We start from the raw sequence: 23790 nt of genomic DNA on the forward strand, positions 1-23790 counted from the left end.
CCCAAACAAAAAAACAAAAAAAATTATATATATAAATAGGTCAGGTAAGTTATTTTGATAGACACTCTCCCTTGTGCCTTAGAAACCATGCCCAGATGGACAACAGGAAATTTCTCTGAAAAACATGAGTTTCTCAAAGTATTTCCGCCGGGTCGTCGTCGAACAAGTGTCTGTCCGAGTTTCGATTGCGTATACGCTAAATTAACGAAAGTTGATTTTGTTCTTTTCTTTATATTGTATTGCGCCCTCTTTCATTTTTAACTCATAGATGATTATAAATCTTGCCATTATATATAATAACAACACTCTTGGAAGAAAAAAAATTCTTCCATCAATAGTATTCGAGGTAGGGGCTAGAATATTGCAGCTCCTTGATACTTTTGACGGGAAAATCAAATAACCGTCATGTCATCAGCATGCATTCGCTATGTTAGTAGTTTCCCATTTTATAATCTACCGGTAGTTAAATTTTATGAAGAAATTATTGTTGGTGGTATATTGCGTATAAGTGCTCTTAAATATAAAAACACACAATATTGTATATTGATACAAGAGATAAGCCCCCCCCCCTCACCCTGTATGTATATACTCCTATTTCTTCGATATTTTGAATACTTTTCTTCAGTATCATTTTCTTGAACTGGATGACTTTGGTAATTCGAGGACTTTTCGGTTGAACAATGATTATTCAAATTTTCTCTATTTCTCTATAGTCTGTGGTAAATGCTCAATGCATAGAGTAAATTCCTTTGTTTACAACTTAATAAATGTATTCCATTGAATGCTAATGAATTGTATTGATTCATATTTGGATGCTTGGGGCACCTCCCTGCATGCTGATTCCCTTGAAGTGGATTTGTGAGCCTTATAAATGTTGTTATGATCATGAGAGGCGATATAGTTTAGTGAATTCTAGAGATTCAACCCATAACTGAATAAAAGCAGCTATCCTTCTGGGTGGTGTGGCGTGGAGGGGAGGGGTAGCTATCTAAATGTGTTTAGAAGGATTGACATCATGTTTAGTCACTATGCAGGCCCGTTACTAAGGGGGGGGCGGTATGCTGGATGCGTGGGCACCCCCTCCCCTGCTAGCGACAAGAGGTCTGATTTAAAGAAAAAAAACTGATTGAAACTGTTTAGGTGTTCAAAACTTAAGGGCCCTCAGTATTTGATGACAACTCGGAAACGAGTCTGATGATAAGAATACTGAATACAGTTTGACGTCATGCGCTGGAGTAAGGATAGTTTTTACTCATACTAATGTCGATGGAGCATCTTTATCATGGCAAAAGTCGTCTTCTGTTTTTTTCGATTTATTTCTTCTTGATTGCTGACCTTTACGCTTGCCGTCATAACCACTGACATAGTATACGAATATCATCTACAGAAGCTTTCACATACCTCCTGCATGTATTCTCTAAAATCAATACTTTTGATGACTTGGTTTTTCACTTATTTGGAATTACATTTTCACACCACTGACACTGGACAAAGAACTATTTTCTGGAAATGTATATTTCAAGTTTATTCCTTCCATTTCACTTAAAAGATATAATTGAATTGAACATAAAATATGTAACATAATTTGAATGGAACATGATAACTGACATAATTTCATCATAATAATCATTATGCTTTTCTAGCGCAACAATGCAGGGATGTCTCTATACTGTTACAAAGATGATAAAGTAAGTTAATTACTCGACTGTGAAAGAATCATAAACCTAGTGAGGAAGGCGGAAATTAACTTTAATGCTTATCAGAATAACAAAATAAACTACATGTAGTCAAAAACAAGGTATATAATTCACTGATTTCCTTTCCAATTCAAAATATAACTATGAATTTTTAAAAACTTTAATGGATAACGAACATACATTTAATGCATATGCGACAAATAACAGCTTAAATAATTTATTTATATACACCAACAGATGATAAGTCTAACAGCATAAAGTACATCGAGCAAATCAATATAACATTAAATATTTAAATTTTAGATATTGAACATGAAATTCAAAATAAAGGTATGTTCTGTTAACATCGTTGGGCTACAGACTATTCCCCCCCTCCTTCATACAGCGGGGTTCCTTGCTACCGGTATAGTGTAACGATCTCCATAATGTATAGTTCCAAACTAAATCATCGGTATACATTTCACCGTCATATACTCTTTTTGACCTTGCAACGGAGATAGTACAGGTATTTCTAAATGTTTTTTTAACGATATAAATATTCATATATTAACATGTATATATACCCAATATTTAAAAGCTAATCATTAAGTCGCTTGTATTAGGATTGAAATGTATACCATGAACAATAAAAAATGGCACTCTTATTTTTTTTAAACTTTTCTTAAGAGATACCTCATTCTCTCTCTCTCTCTTCTCTTTGTCGTGTTCCCCAGTTTGTCCCTTTTCATTTATGATTTTCTGCCTTTATTATTGGAAATTCGTGTTGCTTGTTAATTTTTGTAAATGTTTACAGTATTCTTTTATATAATTGTTGACAATGCAATAATGGACATTTTGAATGTATCAGTCTTTGGACTGATCACAAAGAGTTTTCTTTCAACAAACCTAGCCATATGAATGACTAAATGAATAAATGAATTATAAATGCCTGATAAGCAAAGAGAGATAGAGGAAGGTACGGGAATCAGGGGTTGTACAGAGTAAGGCCCTAAGAAAGTTTTTACGCACAGATCCAGTAAACAATTATGGATAATGATATAAAAATAAAAGATATCCTAAATTATAAAAATGTTCTTGGAACAAAAAACAAATAAAGAAACAAAAATAGAATTATGCCTTCACCATGATAACCAAAATAAATATCAATTAAACAATTTATGACAAACAATACATGTATAATACCTTGCATATTTTAAAACAAACGTTTTCGGATACATTGTAATATTTTGAGAACGATAATTTGCTTACGTTGCCACTACCATGAACACTTAGAGAATCTTTTCATTATTACAAATAGCATTGGTAGGAGGCAGCTGCTCACCCCCCGTAATAGCAGGAATATGCCTGGCTGTGTATTGTATCTGCAATGTATGATTTCAGTCGATTAGAATGTGTGCTACCCCCTCCCCTCGTCTTTGATTTTGATTATCTACCTACATCTGTCTATAAAAAAAACCGCCATTTGCAATAATGAGCGCAACGCCTTGATACTTCGTAAGCGTTAACGTTACATAGTCTACTGTCGACGGTATTTATATGAAATCGGTCAACATTATGAGAGCATTATAATAGAGCGGAGTCTAGACCGACTATTTGATTTTAATCACATTTCTGCACAGGCTGGCAAGGCAGGGGCACTGAAAGGATTGTATCCGGGAGTTTTCAAGTTCCAACAATCGATGAACCATCATCTCATAATTGTTCGGACAAAGAGGTGCCCCATATCTCCTAATTATTAGGCAGCAAGCTACTCAAATATCCTCCTATTCAGTCAACGATTTGTTTAATATGTATTTTTATTCTGGGTATATTGGTGACTATTATAAACTGTGACAACGGAGACCAGGCAAGAGTAGATAATATTTATATGGTGCATGTATTCCATTTGACCTAATAACAATCTAACATGGCTAGGTTTTGCAAGTTTGTGAAACTCCACGTTTCATCTGCAAAACTGAAATTTACTCCCATGTCTCATGGAAGATGTAAAGCCTATCTTCAGTGCAGAAAGTAATCTCTCCCGTCTTGAATGCTTGCAAAGAGCAATTAGATAAATCGGTTATCTTAAAATCAGTGAGAATGTTTTTGATGTATTTGAGCTCCTTTGTGTACTGAACGATGCTCACCAGACCCTGATCACGCTTCACCCATGCAATGATAACTGAATCATCCTGACACACAGCAGGGTAAGGTTCATCACCATCTTTGCGGATGCTATGAATGATAGCACCAGACACACTGTTGATAAGTTGTACCTGAAACTGTTGGCGGGTAAGGCATATACTCTTAACTGCAATCGCTTGGCTGCATGTCAGCGCAAACATCTGGCATGGTACAAATCCGTTACACGTTATCTCTCTAATTGCCTTCCCCCCTTTTCGCTTAAATACCTGTATTTTCTTGCAAACACTGTTACCTATGAAGATGAGCCCATCCTTGCCTACAGTGAGACCGCCAGTAGTTGTTGCGAACCCACTATTCAATTTCTCAAACGTTACATCAAGATTTTCACAAAGCTCTGTGTACAAAGAAATTCTGTTATAATGGTCGCGTATGACGTATCCACCATCAGGCATGAAGTGTAAGGCACTAACTTTAACAGATTTGAGAACGGTATCTTGTATGATGCCCTCAGGAGAATACGTGTATATTCCTCCCCCGTAACAACCTACAGCCATCTCATTGTTTGGTGATATTACCATCCCGCACATGGTCTTTCCAGCAGGCAGTCGAGCTTCCGTCCGCAGAACCCATTTAGACTTCGTATGTGCAGGGACCTCCCTGGTATGTGTTAGCTGGCCCAACCGGAGTTCATCCAATCCCTGACTCCTGAAGCCAATTCTTTCACCTTCCTCAGCGGTTCTTCTGGGCAGTTCCTCATCTGGCCTAATCTGGTACAGAAGCTCTTCCAACTGTTGACACATCGATTTATGAAAGATCAGACCTTCTGTCTGGAGAGGAAAAGTAACACCATCCTTAACCAAGTCCAAAACCTTCTTGATCTCGTCTATATGCTTACGAATCGGCTTCGCCACGTCTCCCAATGTAGTCTTAAGTTTCCCTAGCTTGTGTCCGATTTCATTTTTCAACACCCTCTTTCTTTCCTTTAATTTCTCAACTAATTTCTCAAAAGTCGCATCTATTTCGCAATTGAGATGTTCCCGTACGTTGTTCAGCCTTTTACGCTGGTCTTCGATGAAAGTGAAATACTTGTCAACGTTGCGTATCTTTGCATCCGCTTTAAATGCAAGTTTCTTGACGTGATTCTTTTGCTCAGTTTCATATTCGCCTGCTTCCATGATAGTGTGAGCATCCTTTGCATGCTCTGATATACCACACTTGCTGCAGACTAACTTGTTACAGTTGAGACAAAAACATTCTTCATCGTAGTTCGGATGTTTTCGGCATTTGTTCCATTTTCTTTGCAATGATTCGTTTTCTTGATTAAAGTTGGTACGAGCCTGGCCCTCGGTCTCAACAACTTCAACAAGTGATCTGACTGTTATGTTTGTTTGCAGTCTACCCACGTCTCCACCAGGAACCAAAGTCTCCTCCCTGCACGTAGGACACAACAGCTCTCCACGGGACTCCAGGAGAGTCTCAAGACAACCCTTGCAGAAGGTATGGGAGCAGGTCAGGATCTTTGGTTCCATGAAGAAGCTCAGGCATACAGGACACTCCAGGTTCTTATGGAAAGCCTCATGCTTCAAGGAAGTAGCCATCTTTGACGACTCAAGCACACGACCTGAGGAAAAAGAACATAATTGTGAATTAATTGGCCAACTCAGTCAAAAGTGTGGAATATTTTGTAAATACTTAGCTGGCTATTATTGCACTGAAAACTGTCAAACATAATGCATTCCGTGATTATTAGGGCCTACCTGGTACAACATAATGAAATCACTGTACGCTTCTTCTTTAGCACTTACGTTATGAAGTAGCTCTAACTGCGACTATCCTTTCAGTAAGTGTCATATCATAAAGCCTGGGAAATATCGCGTTTGGTATTGTGTTGATTGCACACGTTTCAAGGTTGAAATCACAGACATTGAATAAAAACCTTTATTTCACAGCGTATGACATATTCTAAATCAATACTTACGAAAATGCGTCAAATTCTATACATGCTCTAGTTCTGTAGGAGGGGCGCAATTGAATATATATTCCACCATTGCATATAATATTGAAAAATTGCAATATTCTGAAAAACTTTTTAGTTATTAGTTTTTTAAAAACTGTTTGGGTATAAATGGTTGACATAAAGTTCAAATCTAGTTTGTTCGACGCGGACATGTTTTATGTAATAGTTGGTAAAGTTTGGTCAAGGCACAATAGGGCCTACCCGATCACTACTAACAAAACTAGTTAACAATGTTGTATACAGTAATAACAGGTATGATGTTTGCTGCAAAAACTCACATCTCCTTGGTAATACCTGTTGTTTGTCAAATTATTGAAAAATTGTGTCGGGAGATCAGATTTGCGTCTTTGATGACTTTTTATTTTAATAACGTGTTTATACAAATGTTGTCGATTCTTATTGTCGTTTGTGTACTCCAAAGAGCACTTGGTCAACTCAGTCGCCGGTCAAACCACCTCCCTGCAGGTGTGCCTGCCTGATAAATGAGACAAAGGATGAAAAAAAGCTTCCTAATATACAAATGAGTTTCACAAATATCTATATAAATTCTGATCATTGATTTCCTTTGGATTATACATGTTTACGTGGTCAAGAACATCACATACCTGTAGAAATGCCCGCCTTCCTCAATATAATTATGCCCAAGGAAAGGGTAGGGTAATAAGCCCTACAGCTAGTGTTGTTTATTGAATATCCTATATGTAAACGATGAAATGAAGTTTTCTAATAAACAAATGAGTTTCACAAGTATCAATATAAATTCTTATCATTGATTTCCTTTGGAGCTTTCCGGAGTTAGGGCAAATGAAGCTTCCTAATATACAAATGGGTTACACAAATATCAATTCAACTTTGTTTATACGCACGCCTACCTCTACATACGCCCGAGGAGAGGGGAGGGTAATAAGCCATACAGCTAGTGTTGTAATTATATATACTAGAGGTAACGGGTGGGACAGGAATGGAACAAATGGTGAAGCGTGGGGAAAGATGAAGGAAAGGAAGAAAGAACGTGATATAGTATAAGGAGATAGTTGGCTCGAAAATGATCTTCCAATATTATGTTATTATGACAATGCACCTCTAACATTGAGTATTACACCTTAATCAGAAACTGACTCTAAGTGTTTATTGTTCGTAAGCATCCATGTTACAATGGTTTTTATATTATCGTTATCTTTACCATATTCATATTCTTTTAACTAGGTAAAACGTCAGTATCGATAATTATGGAAGAAAAGACATTCAATATTCGTTTTATGTATTAAACTACTTAGTGTTAAATAGGATCAGTAAGAGAAAGTATAAAGATGAAAAGAGTATCTCCATCATTACATGGTACTCTGAGATGTTTTTTTTAACCTTCACAAACTGCTTACTAGCATACATAGGTTTCCTTGATCCTCTATTTATATGCTTATTGATTATTGTATGATATAATTAGTTATTGAGTTTTATTTTGAGTTTGAGTTTGAAGTTTATTATCCAAAACAGAAAGGACATCAATATAACAACAACATGTGAATGGTTAACACTGAAAGGATCAATGGGACCAGAAAATAGCATTTATTGCTAATCGTGTCTGGTACTTATTTTCACTTAAGTCGTAAAAGACCACAAAAAGACAAATGTGGGGGTCCTTTGTTGAGTGAATTTAATTCTTTTTAACAAACAGAGTTGAAAATGATAGTAGTTTCAAGATCTTTGCTTATATATACGCTCTCAAAATTGATACTTAAAGCATTAATGACAGTGATGATGATAATGATGGTAATAGTGATATCAATATAGATAGTAATAACTGCTGGAGTGATGAAGTAACAGCCATGAAACAGTGTTACTTGATATTATCAAATAAAGTTGATAGTCAGGTTTGGGGCTTGCAGATAAGAGAGGCATGTGTGGGTTATTAAGTAAGCAAAATTATTCTGCCGGTATTGTGTTTTTGGTATGCCTGTGAAAATAGAGCGTTGGGTATTGTATTAAATACAAACGTTTCAAGGTTGTAATCACAGACACTGAATATATACATTTATTTCACAGCGTATAACATATTCTCAATCAACATGTACGGAAATATGTGGAGCTCTATGCATGCTTTAGTTCTGTTTGAGGGGCGTCATTAGATACATATATATGCTGGAAACTCCTGGATAGGTATTTTTAGTTAATAGTTTCAAACAACAGACTGAGTATAAAGGGTCGACATAAAGTTCAATCAAGGCACAATAATGCCTACCCGATCACTACTAAACATACACAGTTGGCAAGTTATTCATCAGTACAGTAATAACGGGTAGATGGTAGCTGTAAAAACCCACATCTCCCTGGTAATACCTATTGTTGTAGGTCAAATCATGGACCTACTACGAAGTCAATGGTCAAATTATCTAACATTTGCTTTGGGGTGATCGGATCTGTGTCTTTGATGTAGTGTACAGCAGAGAAGAAAGGAATTGAAGATAGGAGTGGAAGATAAAAGCCATATGAGAAAAGAAACAGAGAGAGAGAGAGAGAGTTTCTATTTTTTTTATTTTTTAATGCAACTTTTTGTCCTACTCTAAAGGGTCAATAATTTAATGGAAACCGAAGGTTAGAAACCACGAGAGTGTGTAATTTTAGAATCTTTCTTCCTCGCTCGCAACACTTATAAATAAGAAGATTTCAGGCAGCCAAGTGCCTGAATACCTCCATATGTGGGCAAAGAGGTGCCCGAATATTCTTCCAATTCACAGCGAGGTATGCAAATATATTTCATATCTTTTATATTAAAATTATATTTGGGCAATGAGATGGCCGAATATCCTTATATTCGTGTATCGAGGTGACTGAATAATGATATGAATTGTTGTATTTATGTACTTCTTGGCGAGGTGCCCGCATACATTATTGTTTGTATTATCAAGTGTGTTGATTACAGATTTTGCTTTACACTATTAAAATGTGATTTTCTTTTTAGAATCAAATGTGCCCCTACGTGTATACATGGTAAATGGTGAGTGTCAGAGTGATGCAAAGTGAACGTTCTATGATGACTTTGGAAATGACGTGACGCGACGTTTTTTTTTTGTTTTTTGTTTGTTTAAGGGGTGAAGTAACAAAACAAAAAACACAGATTGAAAAACACTGATCTAATGTCATCTTCCTCTTTCTGGTAACTCTTCGTTAGGATCTATACATGACTATAATGCGATTATAAACATTGAATTAAAGAGCACTCCAATCTTGTTGTAATAAGTTCAGAATCAGATTAGCAAAACATGAAATAAAACGGACCAATAATGAGACAGTGGTACATGTTTGACAAATGCGATCACTAAAGCTATGCAAATCTCAAGTTGGTTATTTGGTCAGTGGATTGTGACGTATTGTTGGCTTTTCTTCAAACCTGAAAGTCCCTTCTCCCTTGGGGCACTTCTCGAAATATATTATGGATAGCTTAATATCGTATGTCCTCTAGAAAGAAAAGGCCCTCTCGAGTCATACATTTTGAAAAAAAACATAAACATTTTAGATAGTTTTTTGTTGTTGGAAAAAATGGGAAGTCATCACAGTGATCGATGTAGTCAGTCTGAAGTTCCCCTACTATACAACTAGAGTAACATAGTTTAGAAACTTGTTGTGTGTTTCAGGAAATTGTGTAATCGATCATCATGTGGTTCACTTAATTCATTTCTTCCTATAGATTGACTCCTTATTTCACTTTTCCTATCATTTGGGATAGTAGATATAAGCGAATTATATACCATAATAGGTTCATAACAATATTTCAAGTAATTTCGTCGGGTCGTCGTCGAACAAGTGTCTACCCAAGCTTCGATTGCGTTTGCGCTAAATTTACGAAGATTGATTTTGTTCTTTTATTTATATATATTGCGCCCTCTTTCATTTGAAACTTACAGATGATGATAAATCTTGCCATAATATATAATTAACACTCTTGGAAAAAAAATACTTTTCTTTTGTTTTCATCATTATTTTTTCTTTCATTCTCCATCAAGAGTATTTGAGACAGGGGCTAGAAGGCTGCAGCGCCCTGATACTTTTGAACAGAGACAACGGGATCGATATCCCCGAATTTTGGATGCGCACGATACGCCGCCATGACACTCGCCGTCCTGCCAGCCAACAACGGTCGATTCCATTCAGCAGACGGCCCGAGCCAGCGGCCCGTTGATTGGTTGAGTACCGTATGCGTCGGCCAATAGGCCTGGTGCATCAGCCGAACCAGCGGCCGAACCAGCGGCCTTGGTGATTGGTCGATCACCGTGTGCGTCGACCAATAGGCATTGGGCGTCATTGTTCCAATTATCGATCGAATTATAGACCGCTCCGCCGGTCCTCCCGTAAAGTATAAAAGACCCTTGCTTACAATAGTTTTTATCACCTGACGAAGTATCGCAGTAGCATACGAAACGTCGTGATCTTTTAGATTCCTTATTGACCACATTGCGAGACAAACGAATATCACTAGCGATATTATTTTCGATACTATATCCGCAATGAGTAATATATTTAGCATTAATGGATAATTATATAAAAATAAACGATGTCCTTAATTATAAAATAATGTCCTTGGAACAAAAAAGAACAGAAACAAAAACAGAAGTATGCCTTCACCATGAAAACCAATATATGAAATAAGTTAACAATCTTAGACAAATTACATATCTATAATACCTTGCATTATTTAGAAACAAACTTTTTCGGATACATTGTAATAATAATTTTGAGAACAATTACTTGCTTACGTTGCCACTATACCATGAACACATAGAGAATCTTGTCAGTATCACAAATAGCATTGGAAGGAGGCAGCTGGTCATCCCCCATTATAGCGGTAATGCATGACTGTGTATTATATTTACAATGTATGCTTTCAGTCGATTAGAAGGTGTGCTACCCCTCCCCTCGTCTTTGAGTTGAATTATCTACCTTCATCTGTCTATAAAAAAAAACCGCCATTTGCAATAATGAGAGCAACGCCTTCATACCTCATAATCGTAAACGTTACATAGTCTACTGCTGACGGCATAATGAAATCGTCCAACATTATGAGAGCATTATAATAGAGCTGAGTCTAGACCGACTATTTGATTTACATTACATTTCTGCACGGGCTTGCAAGGCAGGGGCACTGAAAGGACTGCCTCCGGGAGTTTTAAAGTTCCAACATTCGATAAACCTTCATCTCATAATTATTCGGGCAAAGAGGTGCCCAATATATCCTAATTATTGGGCAGCAAGGTACCCCAATGTCCTCCTAGACAACGACGTGCCTGAATGTATATTTTTATCTGGTATATGTTGGTGACTATTATGAGCTGTGACAACTAAAAACAGGCAAGAATAGATAATATATGTATGGCGCGTTTATTCCATTTGACCGAATAACGATCTAAAGTGGTTGGATTTGTAAGTTTGTTAAACTCCACGTTTCATCTGCAAAACTGAAATTTACTCCCATGTCTAATGGAAGATGTAGAGCCTATCATGAGTGCAGAGAGCAATCTCCCCCGTCTTGAATGCTTGCACAAATCCGTAAAATGATTTCGTTATCTTGAAATCAATGAGAATGTTTTTGATGTATTTGAGCTCCTTTGTGTACTGAACAATGCTCAGCAGACCCTGATCACGCTTAATCCATGCAATGATAACTGAATCATCCTGACACACAGCAAGGTAAGGGGTATAATCATATTTGCGGATGCTTTGAATGATAGCACCAGACATATCGTTGATCACTTGTACCTGATTCTCACAGGTCCACCTACATATTCTTAACGACAATTGCTTGACTGGATGTCATCGCAAACATCTCCCATGGTACAAATCCGTCACACGTGATCTCTCTTATCGCCTTCCCCCCTTCTGGCTTAAATACCTGTATTGTACCGCATGCATTGTAACCTATGAAGATCAGCCCATCCTTGTCTACAGTGAGACCGCCATATAAACCTTCTGTAACATCCATTGTCTCAAACGTTGCATGAAGCTTGTCACAAAGCTCTGTGTACAAGGAATTTCTGTTATTAGTGTCGCGTATGATGAATCCGCCATCAGGTATGAAGTGTAAGCAGATAGACGGGATTAAGAAGACATATTTCAGAACAGCTTCTTGTATGATACCCTCAGAAGAATATATGAATATTCCTCCGTTTGGACAACCAACAGCCAACTCATTGATTGGTGATATTGCCATCGCGCTCAAGCTCTTTCCAGCAGGCAGTGGAGCTTCCGTGCGCAGAACCCATTTAGACTTCTTTTGTCTTAGCTGGCCCAACTGGAGTCCATCCGATCCCTGACTCCTGAAGCCAATTCTTTGAACTTCTTCAGCAGTTGTTCTGGGCAGCTCCTCATCTGGCCCAATCCGGTTTAGAGGTTCTTTCAGCTGTTGACACATCGCTTTATGTGAGGTTAGAGCCTCTGTCTGGAGAGGAAAATTAAGACCCTTCTTAACCAAGTCCATGACCTTCTTAATCCCGTCTATCTGCTTACGAATCGACTTATCAATGTCTCCCAATGAAGTCTTAAGTTTTCCTAGCTTGTGCCCAATTTCATTTTTCAACACCGTCTTTCTTTCCTTCAATTTCTCAACTGATTCCTCAAAATCCGCATCTTTTACGCATCTGGACCAGACGGGGTAACGTATGACGCACTAAAGGCATACGGGAACTACAATCTATACCTGTTAATAATATTTAACACATGGCCAGTTATGAGAAAGGTCCCTTTGGAAGCCAAGACCTATAGATCGATCCTTATACCTAAGGGAAAGGGGGACCCGATGGACATAAATAGTTATCGTCCATTGACCCTTGCCAATGTAATAAGCAGGCTTTACTCTAAGATCCTGACTAAGCGGCTGGACGGGGGCGGTGCATGATTGTCCTAGGCAAAGGGGATTCAGACAGAAAGCAAGTATCGATGATAATACAATCATCCTAAGGGAACTTATCTCGAAATCAAAGAAGAATGAGGAATGCCTAGCAGTAGTTCTTCTTGACTTACCCAAGACCACAAAACCCAATTTCTTTTCATCTCTCCCCATACTAACAAATAGAGATTAAACATGGCACTCTTATGAGAAAACAAACAGCTGCACTATATGTCAAGAAAGCCGAGAGATGATAGAATCAAAAGTCCACTACCAAGTCTGACCGCCATTCTGGACTCTGATGATATGGGGATAAATGAGCAAATTCTACCGGTATTTAGAGTATAGGATAGGGATCCGCCATCAAGTGCCTCATATGCTTCCTATTTCAAAAATCAGGTAAGGGTTTTTCTCTACCACATAGCAGGTTTCTTCTTGACTCATAACAATGGGAGCACAGATGGTCAGTCTATTCCGAGCTGGAGTACGTACAGCCGTACGTACGGCACTGTCTGGTGTCCTCTTTTACGCCCGTCAGGGGTACGCGTCTTCCCCTCACGTGAGTGGCGTAGGGGTTAGCGTGGGAACGGATTTCTTGATTTCTGTCGTCGATGTGGAGTCTCTGGATGGGTACTGTTCTTTGGAACTGAGACGATTGGGTCTATGCTTGATAGCGCTGTGCAGCATGTACTGGCTGCGGACTGTAGGTCCCTCCTTGACGTTTGGCCGTGGGATTGTAGGACGTACTACTACTGACCCGCTCCATGGCAGGACTTCCTGGGTTACTACCCGTTGCAGTGACGTACTGCATCTGCATTTTTTTACGCTGGTCTTCAACAAAAGTGAAATACTTGTCAGCGTTGCGTATCTTTGCATTCGCTTTAGATGCAAGTTTCTGGACGTGATTCTTTTGCTCAGTTTCATTTCGCCTGCTTCTAGGATAGTGTGAGCATCCTTTGCATGCTCTAATAAGCCACACATGCTGCAGACATACTTGTTACAGTTGCGACAAAAATATTCTTCATCGTAGTTCGGATTTTTTCGACATTTGTTCCATTTTCTTTGCAATGATTTGTTTTCTTGATTGCTGTTCGTACAGACCTGGCCCTGGGTCTTCACATCTTCAACAAGTAATCTGACTGTTATGTTTGATTGCAGTCTACCCACGTCTCCACTAGGAACCGAAGTCTCCTCCCTGCACGTAGGACACAACAGCTTTCGCTGAGACTCCAGGAGAGTCTCAAGATAACCCTTGCAGAAGGTATGGGAGCAGGTCAGGATCTTGGGTTCCTTGAAGAAGCTCAGGCAGATAGGACACTCCGGGTTCTTCTTATTGACAGCCTGCATTTGCTCCAATGAAGTAGCCATCACTGACAACAATAAGCACACGACCTGAGGTAGGAGAACAAAAATCGGTGAATTAATTGGCCAACACAATCAAAAGAGTGAAATATTTTGTAATTTTGCTATGATTGCACTGAAAAATGTTTAAAAAAAAACTGAATGTATACATGATTATGGGGGCCTACCCAGTCCAACATTATAAAATTACTTTACGTTTCATCTTTAGCACTTACGTTACGAAGTAGCGATGTAACGTCGACTATATTAATAAGCTTTCAGTATTGAAGAGGCGTTTGGTAATGTTTTATTCATCAATGCAGTTGCATGAGTATTTTTGTTTATCGAATGGGAATGCCAGATAGTAGGCTTACATGTAGTAAACGTTGAGACATATCTAGCTAGATATCATGTGCCTTCGACTTTTACGCAGTACGTTTCGAAAGGCAAAAATTATTGTATTTGTTGGGTTGAACATAATGCGGTGTTGCTTTACATAATAATATCATGTTTGTGATTAAGAAACCTGAGAGAAATATAGTTTAAGTCGACCCTCTATTTCAAATGGGATTTTTCCTGCCAAATTCACGATGCATTTTGTTAAACGTGTAGACTTGTACGAGTATGTACCTGCTGGAAACTGTCTAGATGATATGCCAGCGCACATTTTATAAATCCTGCACCAAATATCCTGCAAAAAATAATATCATGTATTCAAGCAGTCTCATGATGCTATAAATGTATACAGTAAAACTATGTTTCTGATATGTTGATCATAAATTTGTCAATTTCAGAGTTTGATCTCTAGCAACAAATAAAATGTATCAAGGGCAACTGACAAATATTTTTGATATTTATACCTCTGAAATGTTTACCTCTGACATTTTTACCTCTGACTTTTTTTTACCTCTGACATTTTTACCTCTAACATTATTACCTCTGAAATGTTTACCTCTGACATTATTACCTCTGACATGTTTCCTTTTCTCTCTCTCTTTTTTTTTTTGCGGGGGGGGGGGGGCCAAGGCCCGCTCGGCCCCCCCCTGGATCCGCGCCTGCCAACATTATTATACGAATGTCATATACAGAAGCTATCACAGCCCTCCTGCATGTATTCTCTAAAATCAATAATTTTGATGACTCGGTTTTTCACCTTTTCTTGAATTTCTTTTGTTTTCACCAATGACACTGGACAAAGGACTATTTTCTGGAAATATCAGTGATCAAAGTCATTCTTCAAGTTTATTCCTTCTATTCTTTTGAAGAAAATATGATTGAATTGAACATGAAATATGTGACATAATTTGAATGGAACATGATAACTGACATAATTTCATCATAATAATAATTATGCTTTTATAGCGCATAATATTCAGGGATGTTTCTATGCTCTTACAAAGATGATAAAGTAAGTGAATTAGTCTGTTATGAAAGAATCATGTATCTAGTGAAGAACGGAAACATTAACCTTAGTGCATAACTGAATAACAAGATAAACTACAAGTAGTATAAATTTAGGTATATAATACACTGTTTTCCTTTCCAATCAAAAATATAACTAGGAATTATACAAAACTTGAAGGGATCTCGTACAGACATGTTATGCAAATGCGACAAATAATAGCTTAAATACACCAAAATGATAAGTCTAACAGCACAACGTGCATAGAGCAAATCAATATAACATTAAATATTTAATACTTAAATAAGTAAATTTAATTTAAATTCAACATGAAATTTACAACATAGGTGTGTTCTTTTCACATCGTTTGACTACATAATAAAATAACATTCTTCTCCCCCCCCCTTTTTTTCTTCATACAGCGGGGGTTCCTTGATACCGGTATAGTGTAACGATGTAAAACATGATCTATAGTTCCAAAATAAGTCATCGGTGTCTATTTCCCTGTTATATTTACTCTGTTTACTTTGCAACGGCATAGTACAGGTATTTTCATTTCATTTCATTTATTTCATTTATTTATTTCACTCTCTTTTAAAAAAACATCAAAAGTATATACATGTTCGTTCATTATCAACATAACATAAAAAGGAAGTGGGGAATCATGAAAGCCAAAATTGGCTTGATGAGAATGATCCCCAAATAAATACTAAGCATAAACATGATACAAACTTATTTTATATAAAACATAGTACATACATTGGCAACAACAGAGGACAGAAGAAATATAAGTTACAGCTTGAGTGTTACATTTGACATAATAAATGACAATTTCATTTTGTTCCTCTTAAATAACCCTTGTACTTGTATTTGAAGCGTTTTAATGTGTTGCACTGTTTTAAGACATCTGGCAAACTATTCCAAATTAATGGGCCATGAAAAAATATGGAATCCTTAGAGGTTGAAGTACGGTATAAAGGTAAATGAAAATCAAGAGCGTGTCTGGTACTATATTCGTGGATTTGACAATTCATTGTGAAACATTCCCTAAATGAATCTGGTAAAGGTATATCTTTCAAAAGCATGAACATACAAGTGCAACATTTAATAACATTATATTTGTATCTGTTTTTGTTACCATATATATACAATAATTAAAAGTTCATCATTTATTCGCTTGTACTTGTATACCATGAACACATGAAATGCACTCTTAAATCGTTAACCTTTTCTCAACAGATCCCTCATCTTTCTGTCTCTTCTCTCTATCGTCTTCCCAACTTGCCCCTTTTCATTTCTCGTTTTCTGTCTTTAATATTGGAACTATTTGTTGTTTATTATAAATTGGAGGTGCAATATGTGAAAAAAATTCTTCATCATTTATAATCTTAATTGTTGTTCCTTGTCAACTTTTGTGAATGTAATGTATTTTTTTATATAATCTTTGAGTAATGCATGTATGTAAATTTCAAAAGTATCAGTCTTTGGACTGATTTGAAGGTAATTGTCTTTCAATAAGTAGCCGAATGAATAAGTGAATCATTAATGCATTAAAAGCAAAAATAGATAGAGAGAGTTACGGGAATGAGGCCTAAAAAAAACATGAATCGGGCGGTCGGAATTCTTTTTGGTTTTAATGTTTTGTTTTCCCTCCCACTTTGGGCTGATATTTCTCAGTATGTTTTTTCTCAAAAAAACGGTAAAAAAATAAAAATTTAACAAAGGCCGACCGTAGATTTCAAGATTTTGGGGTCGGTCGCAAAGGGCAATACAACATCTTTTTTTGTAGGCCTTAGGGACAGTATAAAGTAAGGCCCCTTAAATGTTATATGGACAGATCCAGTGAACAGCTTTTGGTATATGAAAATAAATGATGTCCTTCATTACAAAAGTTTCCTTGGTACAAAAAACCTACAAAGAAACACAAACAGAAGTATGCCTTAACCATGGCAACCAATACGTATTAAGGGTAAGTAAACAAATTTTGACAAAAAAATAAATCTATAATTATACCTTGCATATTTTAAAACAAACATTTTCGGATACATTGTTATATTTTGAGAACAATAATTTGCTTACTTTGCCACTATACCGTGAACACTTAGATAATCTTTTCAGTATTACACATAGCATTGGAAGGAGGCAGCTGCTCATCCCCCATAATAGCGGGAATGCATGACTGTGTTTTATATCTACAATGTATGCGTTCAGTCGATTAGAAGGTGTGCTACCCCCTCCCCTCATCTTTGATTCTGATTATCTATCTACATCTGTCTATAAAATAAATCCAATTTGCAATATTGAGCGCAACCCCTAGATATTTCATAAGCGTAAACGTGACATAGTCTACTGTCGACGGCATAATGAAATCAGTCAACATTATGATAGCATTATGATAGAGCGGAGTCTAGACCGACTATTTGATTTAAATCACATTTCGGCACAAGCTTGCAAGGCATGGGCACTGACAGGACTGCATCCGGGAGTTTTAAAGTTCAAACAATCGACATTCGATGGTCCATCATCTCATAATTAATCGGTCAAAGAGGTGCCCCATATATCCTAATTCTTAGGCAGCAAGGTACGCAACTACCCTCCTATACAGACAACGAGGTACCTGAATATATATATAGGGGCAGATCTAGTTTTTGGCAAAGGGGGGGGGGGGGAGTTTAACCCAATGACGAACCACTAGCCGCACAGCGGCGAGGCGATTTGTTTTGCTATTTTGAACCCCCGTAACCCCTCAGTCACATCTTTGCGTATTTGGCTTGCGTATGCTGCGTATTTATGGGAAGCTGTTTTAACATTTATTTCTATTTCTTGATATCAAGCATTACCATTGCTTTACAACAGAAACATCATTTTTTGATATCAGGAAATAGGAATAAATGTTAAAACGGGTTGCCATAAATACGGAAAGGTGTGACTGAGACATTAGTGATGTTTTCCTGGCATCTACTAACACAGTGGAGACCATAAAAACACTGCATGATAACGTCAGGACACATGGTGGCGTTTTTTTGTAATGCACATCACATTTTCACTTGGCAGCCAAAGGGAGGGGGGGGGGGGTAAACCCGTAACTCCCCCCCCACCCCCCTCCCCTGTAGATCCGTCACTGATATATTTCAAAATGGTGTATGTTGGTGACTATTAAGAGCTGTGACAACTGAGAACAGGCAAGAGTAGATTATAATGGTGCATTTTTCCACTTGACCAAATAACAGTCCAAAATGGTTTGGTTTTGCAAGTTTCTTGAACTCTACGTTTCATCTGCAAAACTGAAATTTACTCCCATGTCTCATGGAAGATGTAAATCGTATCACGACTGCAAAAAGCAATCTCCCCCGTCTTGAATGTTTGCAAACAGCTATCAACAGGATATAATTCTGTCAGCTTGAAATCAGTGTTAATGTTTTTGATGTATTTGAGCTCTTTTGTGTACTGAATGATGCTTAGCAGACCCTGATATTCCAGAACCCATGCAATGACAATTGAATCATCCTGACACAAAGCAGGGTAAGGACTATAACCATCTTTGACGATGCTATGAATGATAGAACCAGACACATCGTTGATCACTTGTACCTGAGACGGATAGACGAAAACAGATGAACTCATATTAGCGACAATCTCTTGACTGGATGTCATCGCAAACATCTGGCGTGGTTGAAATCCGTCACACGTTATCTCTCTTATGGCCTTCCCCCTTCTGGCTTAAATACTTGTATTGTCCTGCATCCATAGTAACTCATGAAGATCAGCCCATTCTTGCCTACAGTGAGACCGACTACCTCACATTTCATTGTTTCAAACGTTACATCAAGCTTTTCACAAAATTCTGTGTACGAGGAGATTCTGTTATTATTATCGCGTATCACGTATCCACCATCAGGCATGAAGTGTAAGGCACTAACTTTAACAGATTTCAGAATGGTATCTTTTATGATGCCCTCAGGGGAATATGTGGCTATTCCTCCCTCGACATAACCTACAGCCATCTCATTGTTAGGTGATATTACCATCCCGCTCATCCTTTTTCCCGCAGGCAGTGGAGCTGCCGTGCGCAGAACCCATTTAGACTTCTTTTGTCTTAGCTGGCCCAACTGGAGTTCATCCGATCCCTGACTCCTGAAGCCAATTTGTTCACCTTCCTCAGCAGTTCTTCTGGGCAGCTCCACATCTGGCCTGATATGGTTTAGAAGCTCTTCCAGCTGTTGACACATCGCTTTATGTGAGGTCAGAGCCTCTGTCTGGAGAGGAAAATTAAGACCATCCTTAACCAAGTCCAGAACCTTCTTAATCTCGTCTATCTGCTTACGTATCGGCTTCGCCATGTCTCCCAATGAAGTCTTAAGTTTTCCTAGCTTGTTCTCAATTTCATTTTTCAACACCCTCTTTCTTTCCTTCAATTTGTCAACTGATTCCTCGAAAGATGCATCTATTTCGCAATTGAGTTGTTCCTGTACGTTGTGCAGCTTTTTACGCTGGTCTTCGATGAAAGTAAAATACTTGTCAACGTTGCGTATCTTTGCATCCGCTTTGGATGAAAGTTCCTCGACGTGATTCTTTTGCTCAGTTTCATGCACGCCTGCTTCCATGATAGTGTGAGCATCCTTTGCATGCTCTAATAAGCCACACATGCAGCAGACGTACTTGTTACAGTTGAGACAAAAACATTCTTCATCGTAGTTCGGATGTTTTCGACATTTGTTCCTTTTTCTTGGCAATGATTCGTTTTCTTGATTACTGTAGGAACAGACCTGGCCCTTGGTCCCCACATCTTCAACAAGTGATCTGACTGTTATGTTTGATTGCAGTCTACCCACGTCTCCACCAAGAACCGAAGTCTTCTTCCTGCACGTAGGACACGACAACTTTCCACGAGACTCCAGGAGAGTCTCAAGACAACCCTTGCAGAAGGTATGAGAGCAGGTCAGGTTCTTGGGTTCCTTGAAGAAGCTCAGGCAGATAGGACATTCGAGGTTCTTATGGAAAGCCTCATGCTTCAATGAAGTAGCCATCATTGACAACTCAAGCACACGACCTGAGGAAAAAGAATAAAATTGTGAATTAATTGGCCAACTCAAATAAAAGTGTGAATTTTTTGTAAATACTATAAAGCTGGCTATTATTGCACTGAAAAAAAAGTGAACCATAATGCATTCCATGATTAATAGGGCTTTGTCGGTAAAAAATGAAATTACTTTACGCTTCTTCTTTAGCACTTACGTTACGATCTAACGCCGATTTTGCTTTCAGTAAGAGGCATATGATGTTTCATTCAGCAATGATGTTGTGTGGGTAACTTTTGTTTTTATTCAGTGGAAATTCACACTGACATTCATAACAGGTACCATTATATTTAACCTTTGCACAGCGAACCGTTCACCCACGCACATTTTAGCAATCCCTCCCGTTATAACAGGTTAAATAAGTATGATTTTTTCTTCCCCTTAGGGGTGTAATTCCCGCTCATGAATATTTTTTTGAATAAACACTGGTACTACCTGGCACTGGTACTGTTTGATTACGGTCATATCTATTTGCTAATGCCATACTCGAGTTATGCGTACCTAATATCTGTATTTCATTAAAGTATTATGCACATTGAAACTCAACTGGGTGAACTATCTAAGTATACTTTTAAGAACGTCATAATGCTGTATTACACATATCTTGCTACTTTAATCTCATGTCTCTTTTTCTTTCCTTCATTTTTTTCTTCCATTCTGATCTTTCACATCCTAATCTTTCTGTTTCTCCTCTCTACCACCTCTCCCTCCATCATATTTTAACCTTTACCTCAAATCTGTTGCTCCCTTCGACTTAATTTCTCTCATTCTTACTGCACTTTACTTTGTTCTGTTTTCTCTTATCTCCGCTCCTATTACTTTTGTTTCTCTCTATTTCTAACTATCTGCTATATGTTTTCTGGTTTACCTGTCTGTGTAATGTATTCTACTGGGCTTTGTTGTCTCGATCTAACTGTGGTGTGTTTATCTATTTCCTGCTTACTTTGTTATGCACATGTATTGTTATGTTAACTTTTTCAAAGGTATGTCTTAACAAAAATGTATTTATTTGTAATTTGATATTCTCTTCTGTGAGTCTATGTTAATATAATGCCTGTTTGAACTCTTTGTTTAAAGAAACATCCAGAGAATTATTTGTATGCCAATTGTACTTATGTATTGTGCATGACCAATAAATCAAACTGAAATTGAAACTGATGATCGAGGAATGTGAATGCATTATGTAAGCTATTGTTCAGATAACTCCTTCTCTCTGTTTGCTCTGTTTGTACCCAATAGGCTGGAGATTATGAAAACAATAGAATATATCGCAAGTAGATGCTACCATCAAGCAAATTAATATGTTGATAGGTAGTGTGATGTCAGATGATGCGGTTTCATCATATTTTAATGATACACCTGTATTTCTGTCTTAGTTATTCTTGCTATGGTAATACTACACCTAAAAACCAGTATATTGTGATCTCAGAAACCCCTTCCATCAGTTTAACACTTTATAGAGATACCACCTATACCTTGAACAAATCTGTCTACATCTCCAATCAGAGTGAATAGATCGTGTTCAGTGTTTAATGCGACTCAATGTGTACAAGAGGAAAGGGGAAATCCTTCTGAGTCAACCTAGTGTCGATATAGACTTTTGTAAATTAATGTCATGGTTAAATTGTCTTCAAAAGCCATGTAGGATTAGTCATGTAAGATACTTCCCAATGATAAAAATATGAAATAAATATGTTAACAGCATTATAAAAATATATATATATATACCAGGTTGGCTTTGGATGATGTTCCTTGTTACTTTTGTACACACTACCACGCAATGAACGATGAGGTCACTATAGTTACTGCGCGTCATTCGTTGTTTTCCAAGTATTTGCATGTAATCGGTTTTCCTCGGTCGGATTGGCCTTTTAATCATTTTCATCGCATTACAGAAAACAGATTATTTGTACATATACATACCTTCGTCTAGGTAACCTACAGCCTTGCATTCATCTGTTGGCTTATCTTCCTATGAAATAATCCACAATTGATTCTTGTCCCGTGACTAACAGGGCAAGTGACTTGTCCGTACTTCTTGTCGTAATATAATTTCGTAAAATAACAAAATGTTTCAGATAGTGCGTGACGGCCTACGTGCATGACGTGTCTGGGTACGATAATAAACATCAAAGGGGTGTCGGTGCCACTATTTACATATTTCAAATCATGACCCGCGCAAAACCAATCAACGTACGATGCAGTTGTTTGCAAAGTAAAATAATTACTACCAGTTATCACTTAACAATTTATTTGGCCAAAGTTTCGTTTTTATGGTTAAATATTGATATTGACAACGTCACATGATATATTTTATATCTTGATGGTGTTAGCGTTGTATTGACGATAACATGTCTCCATTATAAAGCGGAAGAAAGATCATGTAAAGCAGCTGACGACGTTTATTTGTTTGAATGCGTTATTGACCTATTCCAATCATTAAGCTTATAAAGGCAAACTTAGCCCACACGCGAGCAAAGATGTCGTCGAATTTCATAGTTAGTAGGGCAATTTAAGAAATTACTTGTGACAAGCGCGTGCCACAACGTTCTCTCTTTTACTAGCTATACGACAACTGAGCCAGTGACATCACTATTTTAAGTAGTCAAACGAGTATTTCGAGTCCTTAAAGATAGTCCATTTTGCAGCCAACATCAAACTCTGTAGAGCTGTGCAGGAATTATGAATATGTCATGTATGTCCTATCTGTGAAATTTAAACATTAACAGTGTCCTAGTATTCAAATTATGCAAGGAAACCCGTTTACCTTCTAAAATTCACTGTCAGACAATATTGAGTGACTGACTACCTTCTTTTTTGGGGTAACAACATACATAAAATGAGCTGTAACAGGTACATGAGCATTTGTCTACATCAATAACCTACTACTTGTAATGGCCAAAATTAAATTGATTTAATCTGTGTGCACCACAAAAGATACGACCACTCGGTAAAAGCGTCTGAACAGTACGATCAGATGAAAATAATTTTAATCCTGAAAAATAGTAATCACAGTTACTAGAGATCACCATTACAGGCCTACATTACGAAACTTGTTTTTAAATTGAAGGTGAATAAAGATATTTATCGAAGAAATATCCGATAGTAGACTTCAAGAAAGAATCTGTGCTGGTTGGTTGGTTCTTCGTTTAGATGGCGCTCTTCAATCTCAAAGATTATTTGCGCCAGTCAATTTCGTGTATAGCTTTGGCGTGGGCTTCGGAAATCAAGCCCACGAGCGACTTTCCTTTGTG

General features: G+C 37.5%; 1 protein-coding gene across 1 annotated transcript; it reads right to left on the reverse strand.

Moving 5' to 3' along the window:
* Nucleotides 1-19067: 19067 nt before the first annotated feature.
* LOC105438043 (tripartite motif-containing protein 2-like) lies at nt 19068-20504 on the reverse strand. The gene has a single exon (XM_030992606.1). The coding sequence runs from the start codon at nt 20486-20488 to the stop codon at nt 19157-19159; it is 1332 nt and encodes a 443-aa protein (XP_030848466.1). The 5' UTR covers nt 20489-20504; the 3' UTR covers nt 19068-19156.
* Nucleotides 20505-23790: the final 3286 nt, after the last annotated feature.

This window comes from Strongylocentrotus purpuratus, unplaced genomic scaffold (assembly GCF_000002235.5).
Source record: "Strongylocentrotus purpuratus isolate Spur 01 unplaced genomic scaffold, Spur_5.0 spur5_scaffold_20, whole genome shotgun sequence".
Classification (NCBI taxonomy): Eukaryota; Metazoa; Echinodermata; class Echinoidea; order Camarodonta; family Strongylocentrotidae; genus Strongylocentrotus; species Strongylocentrotus purpuratus.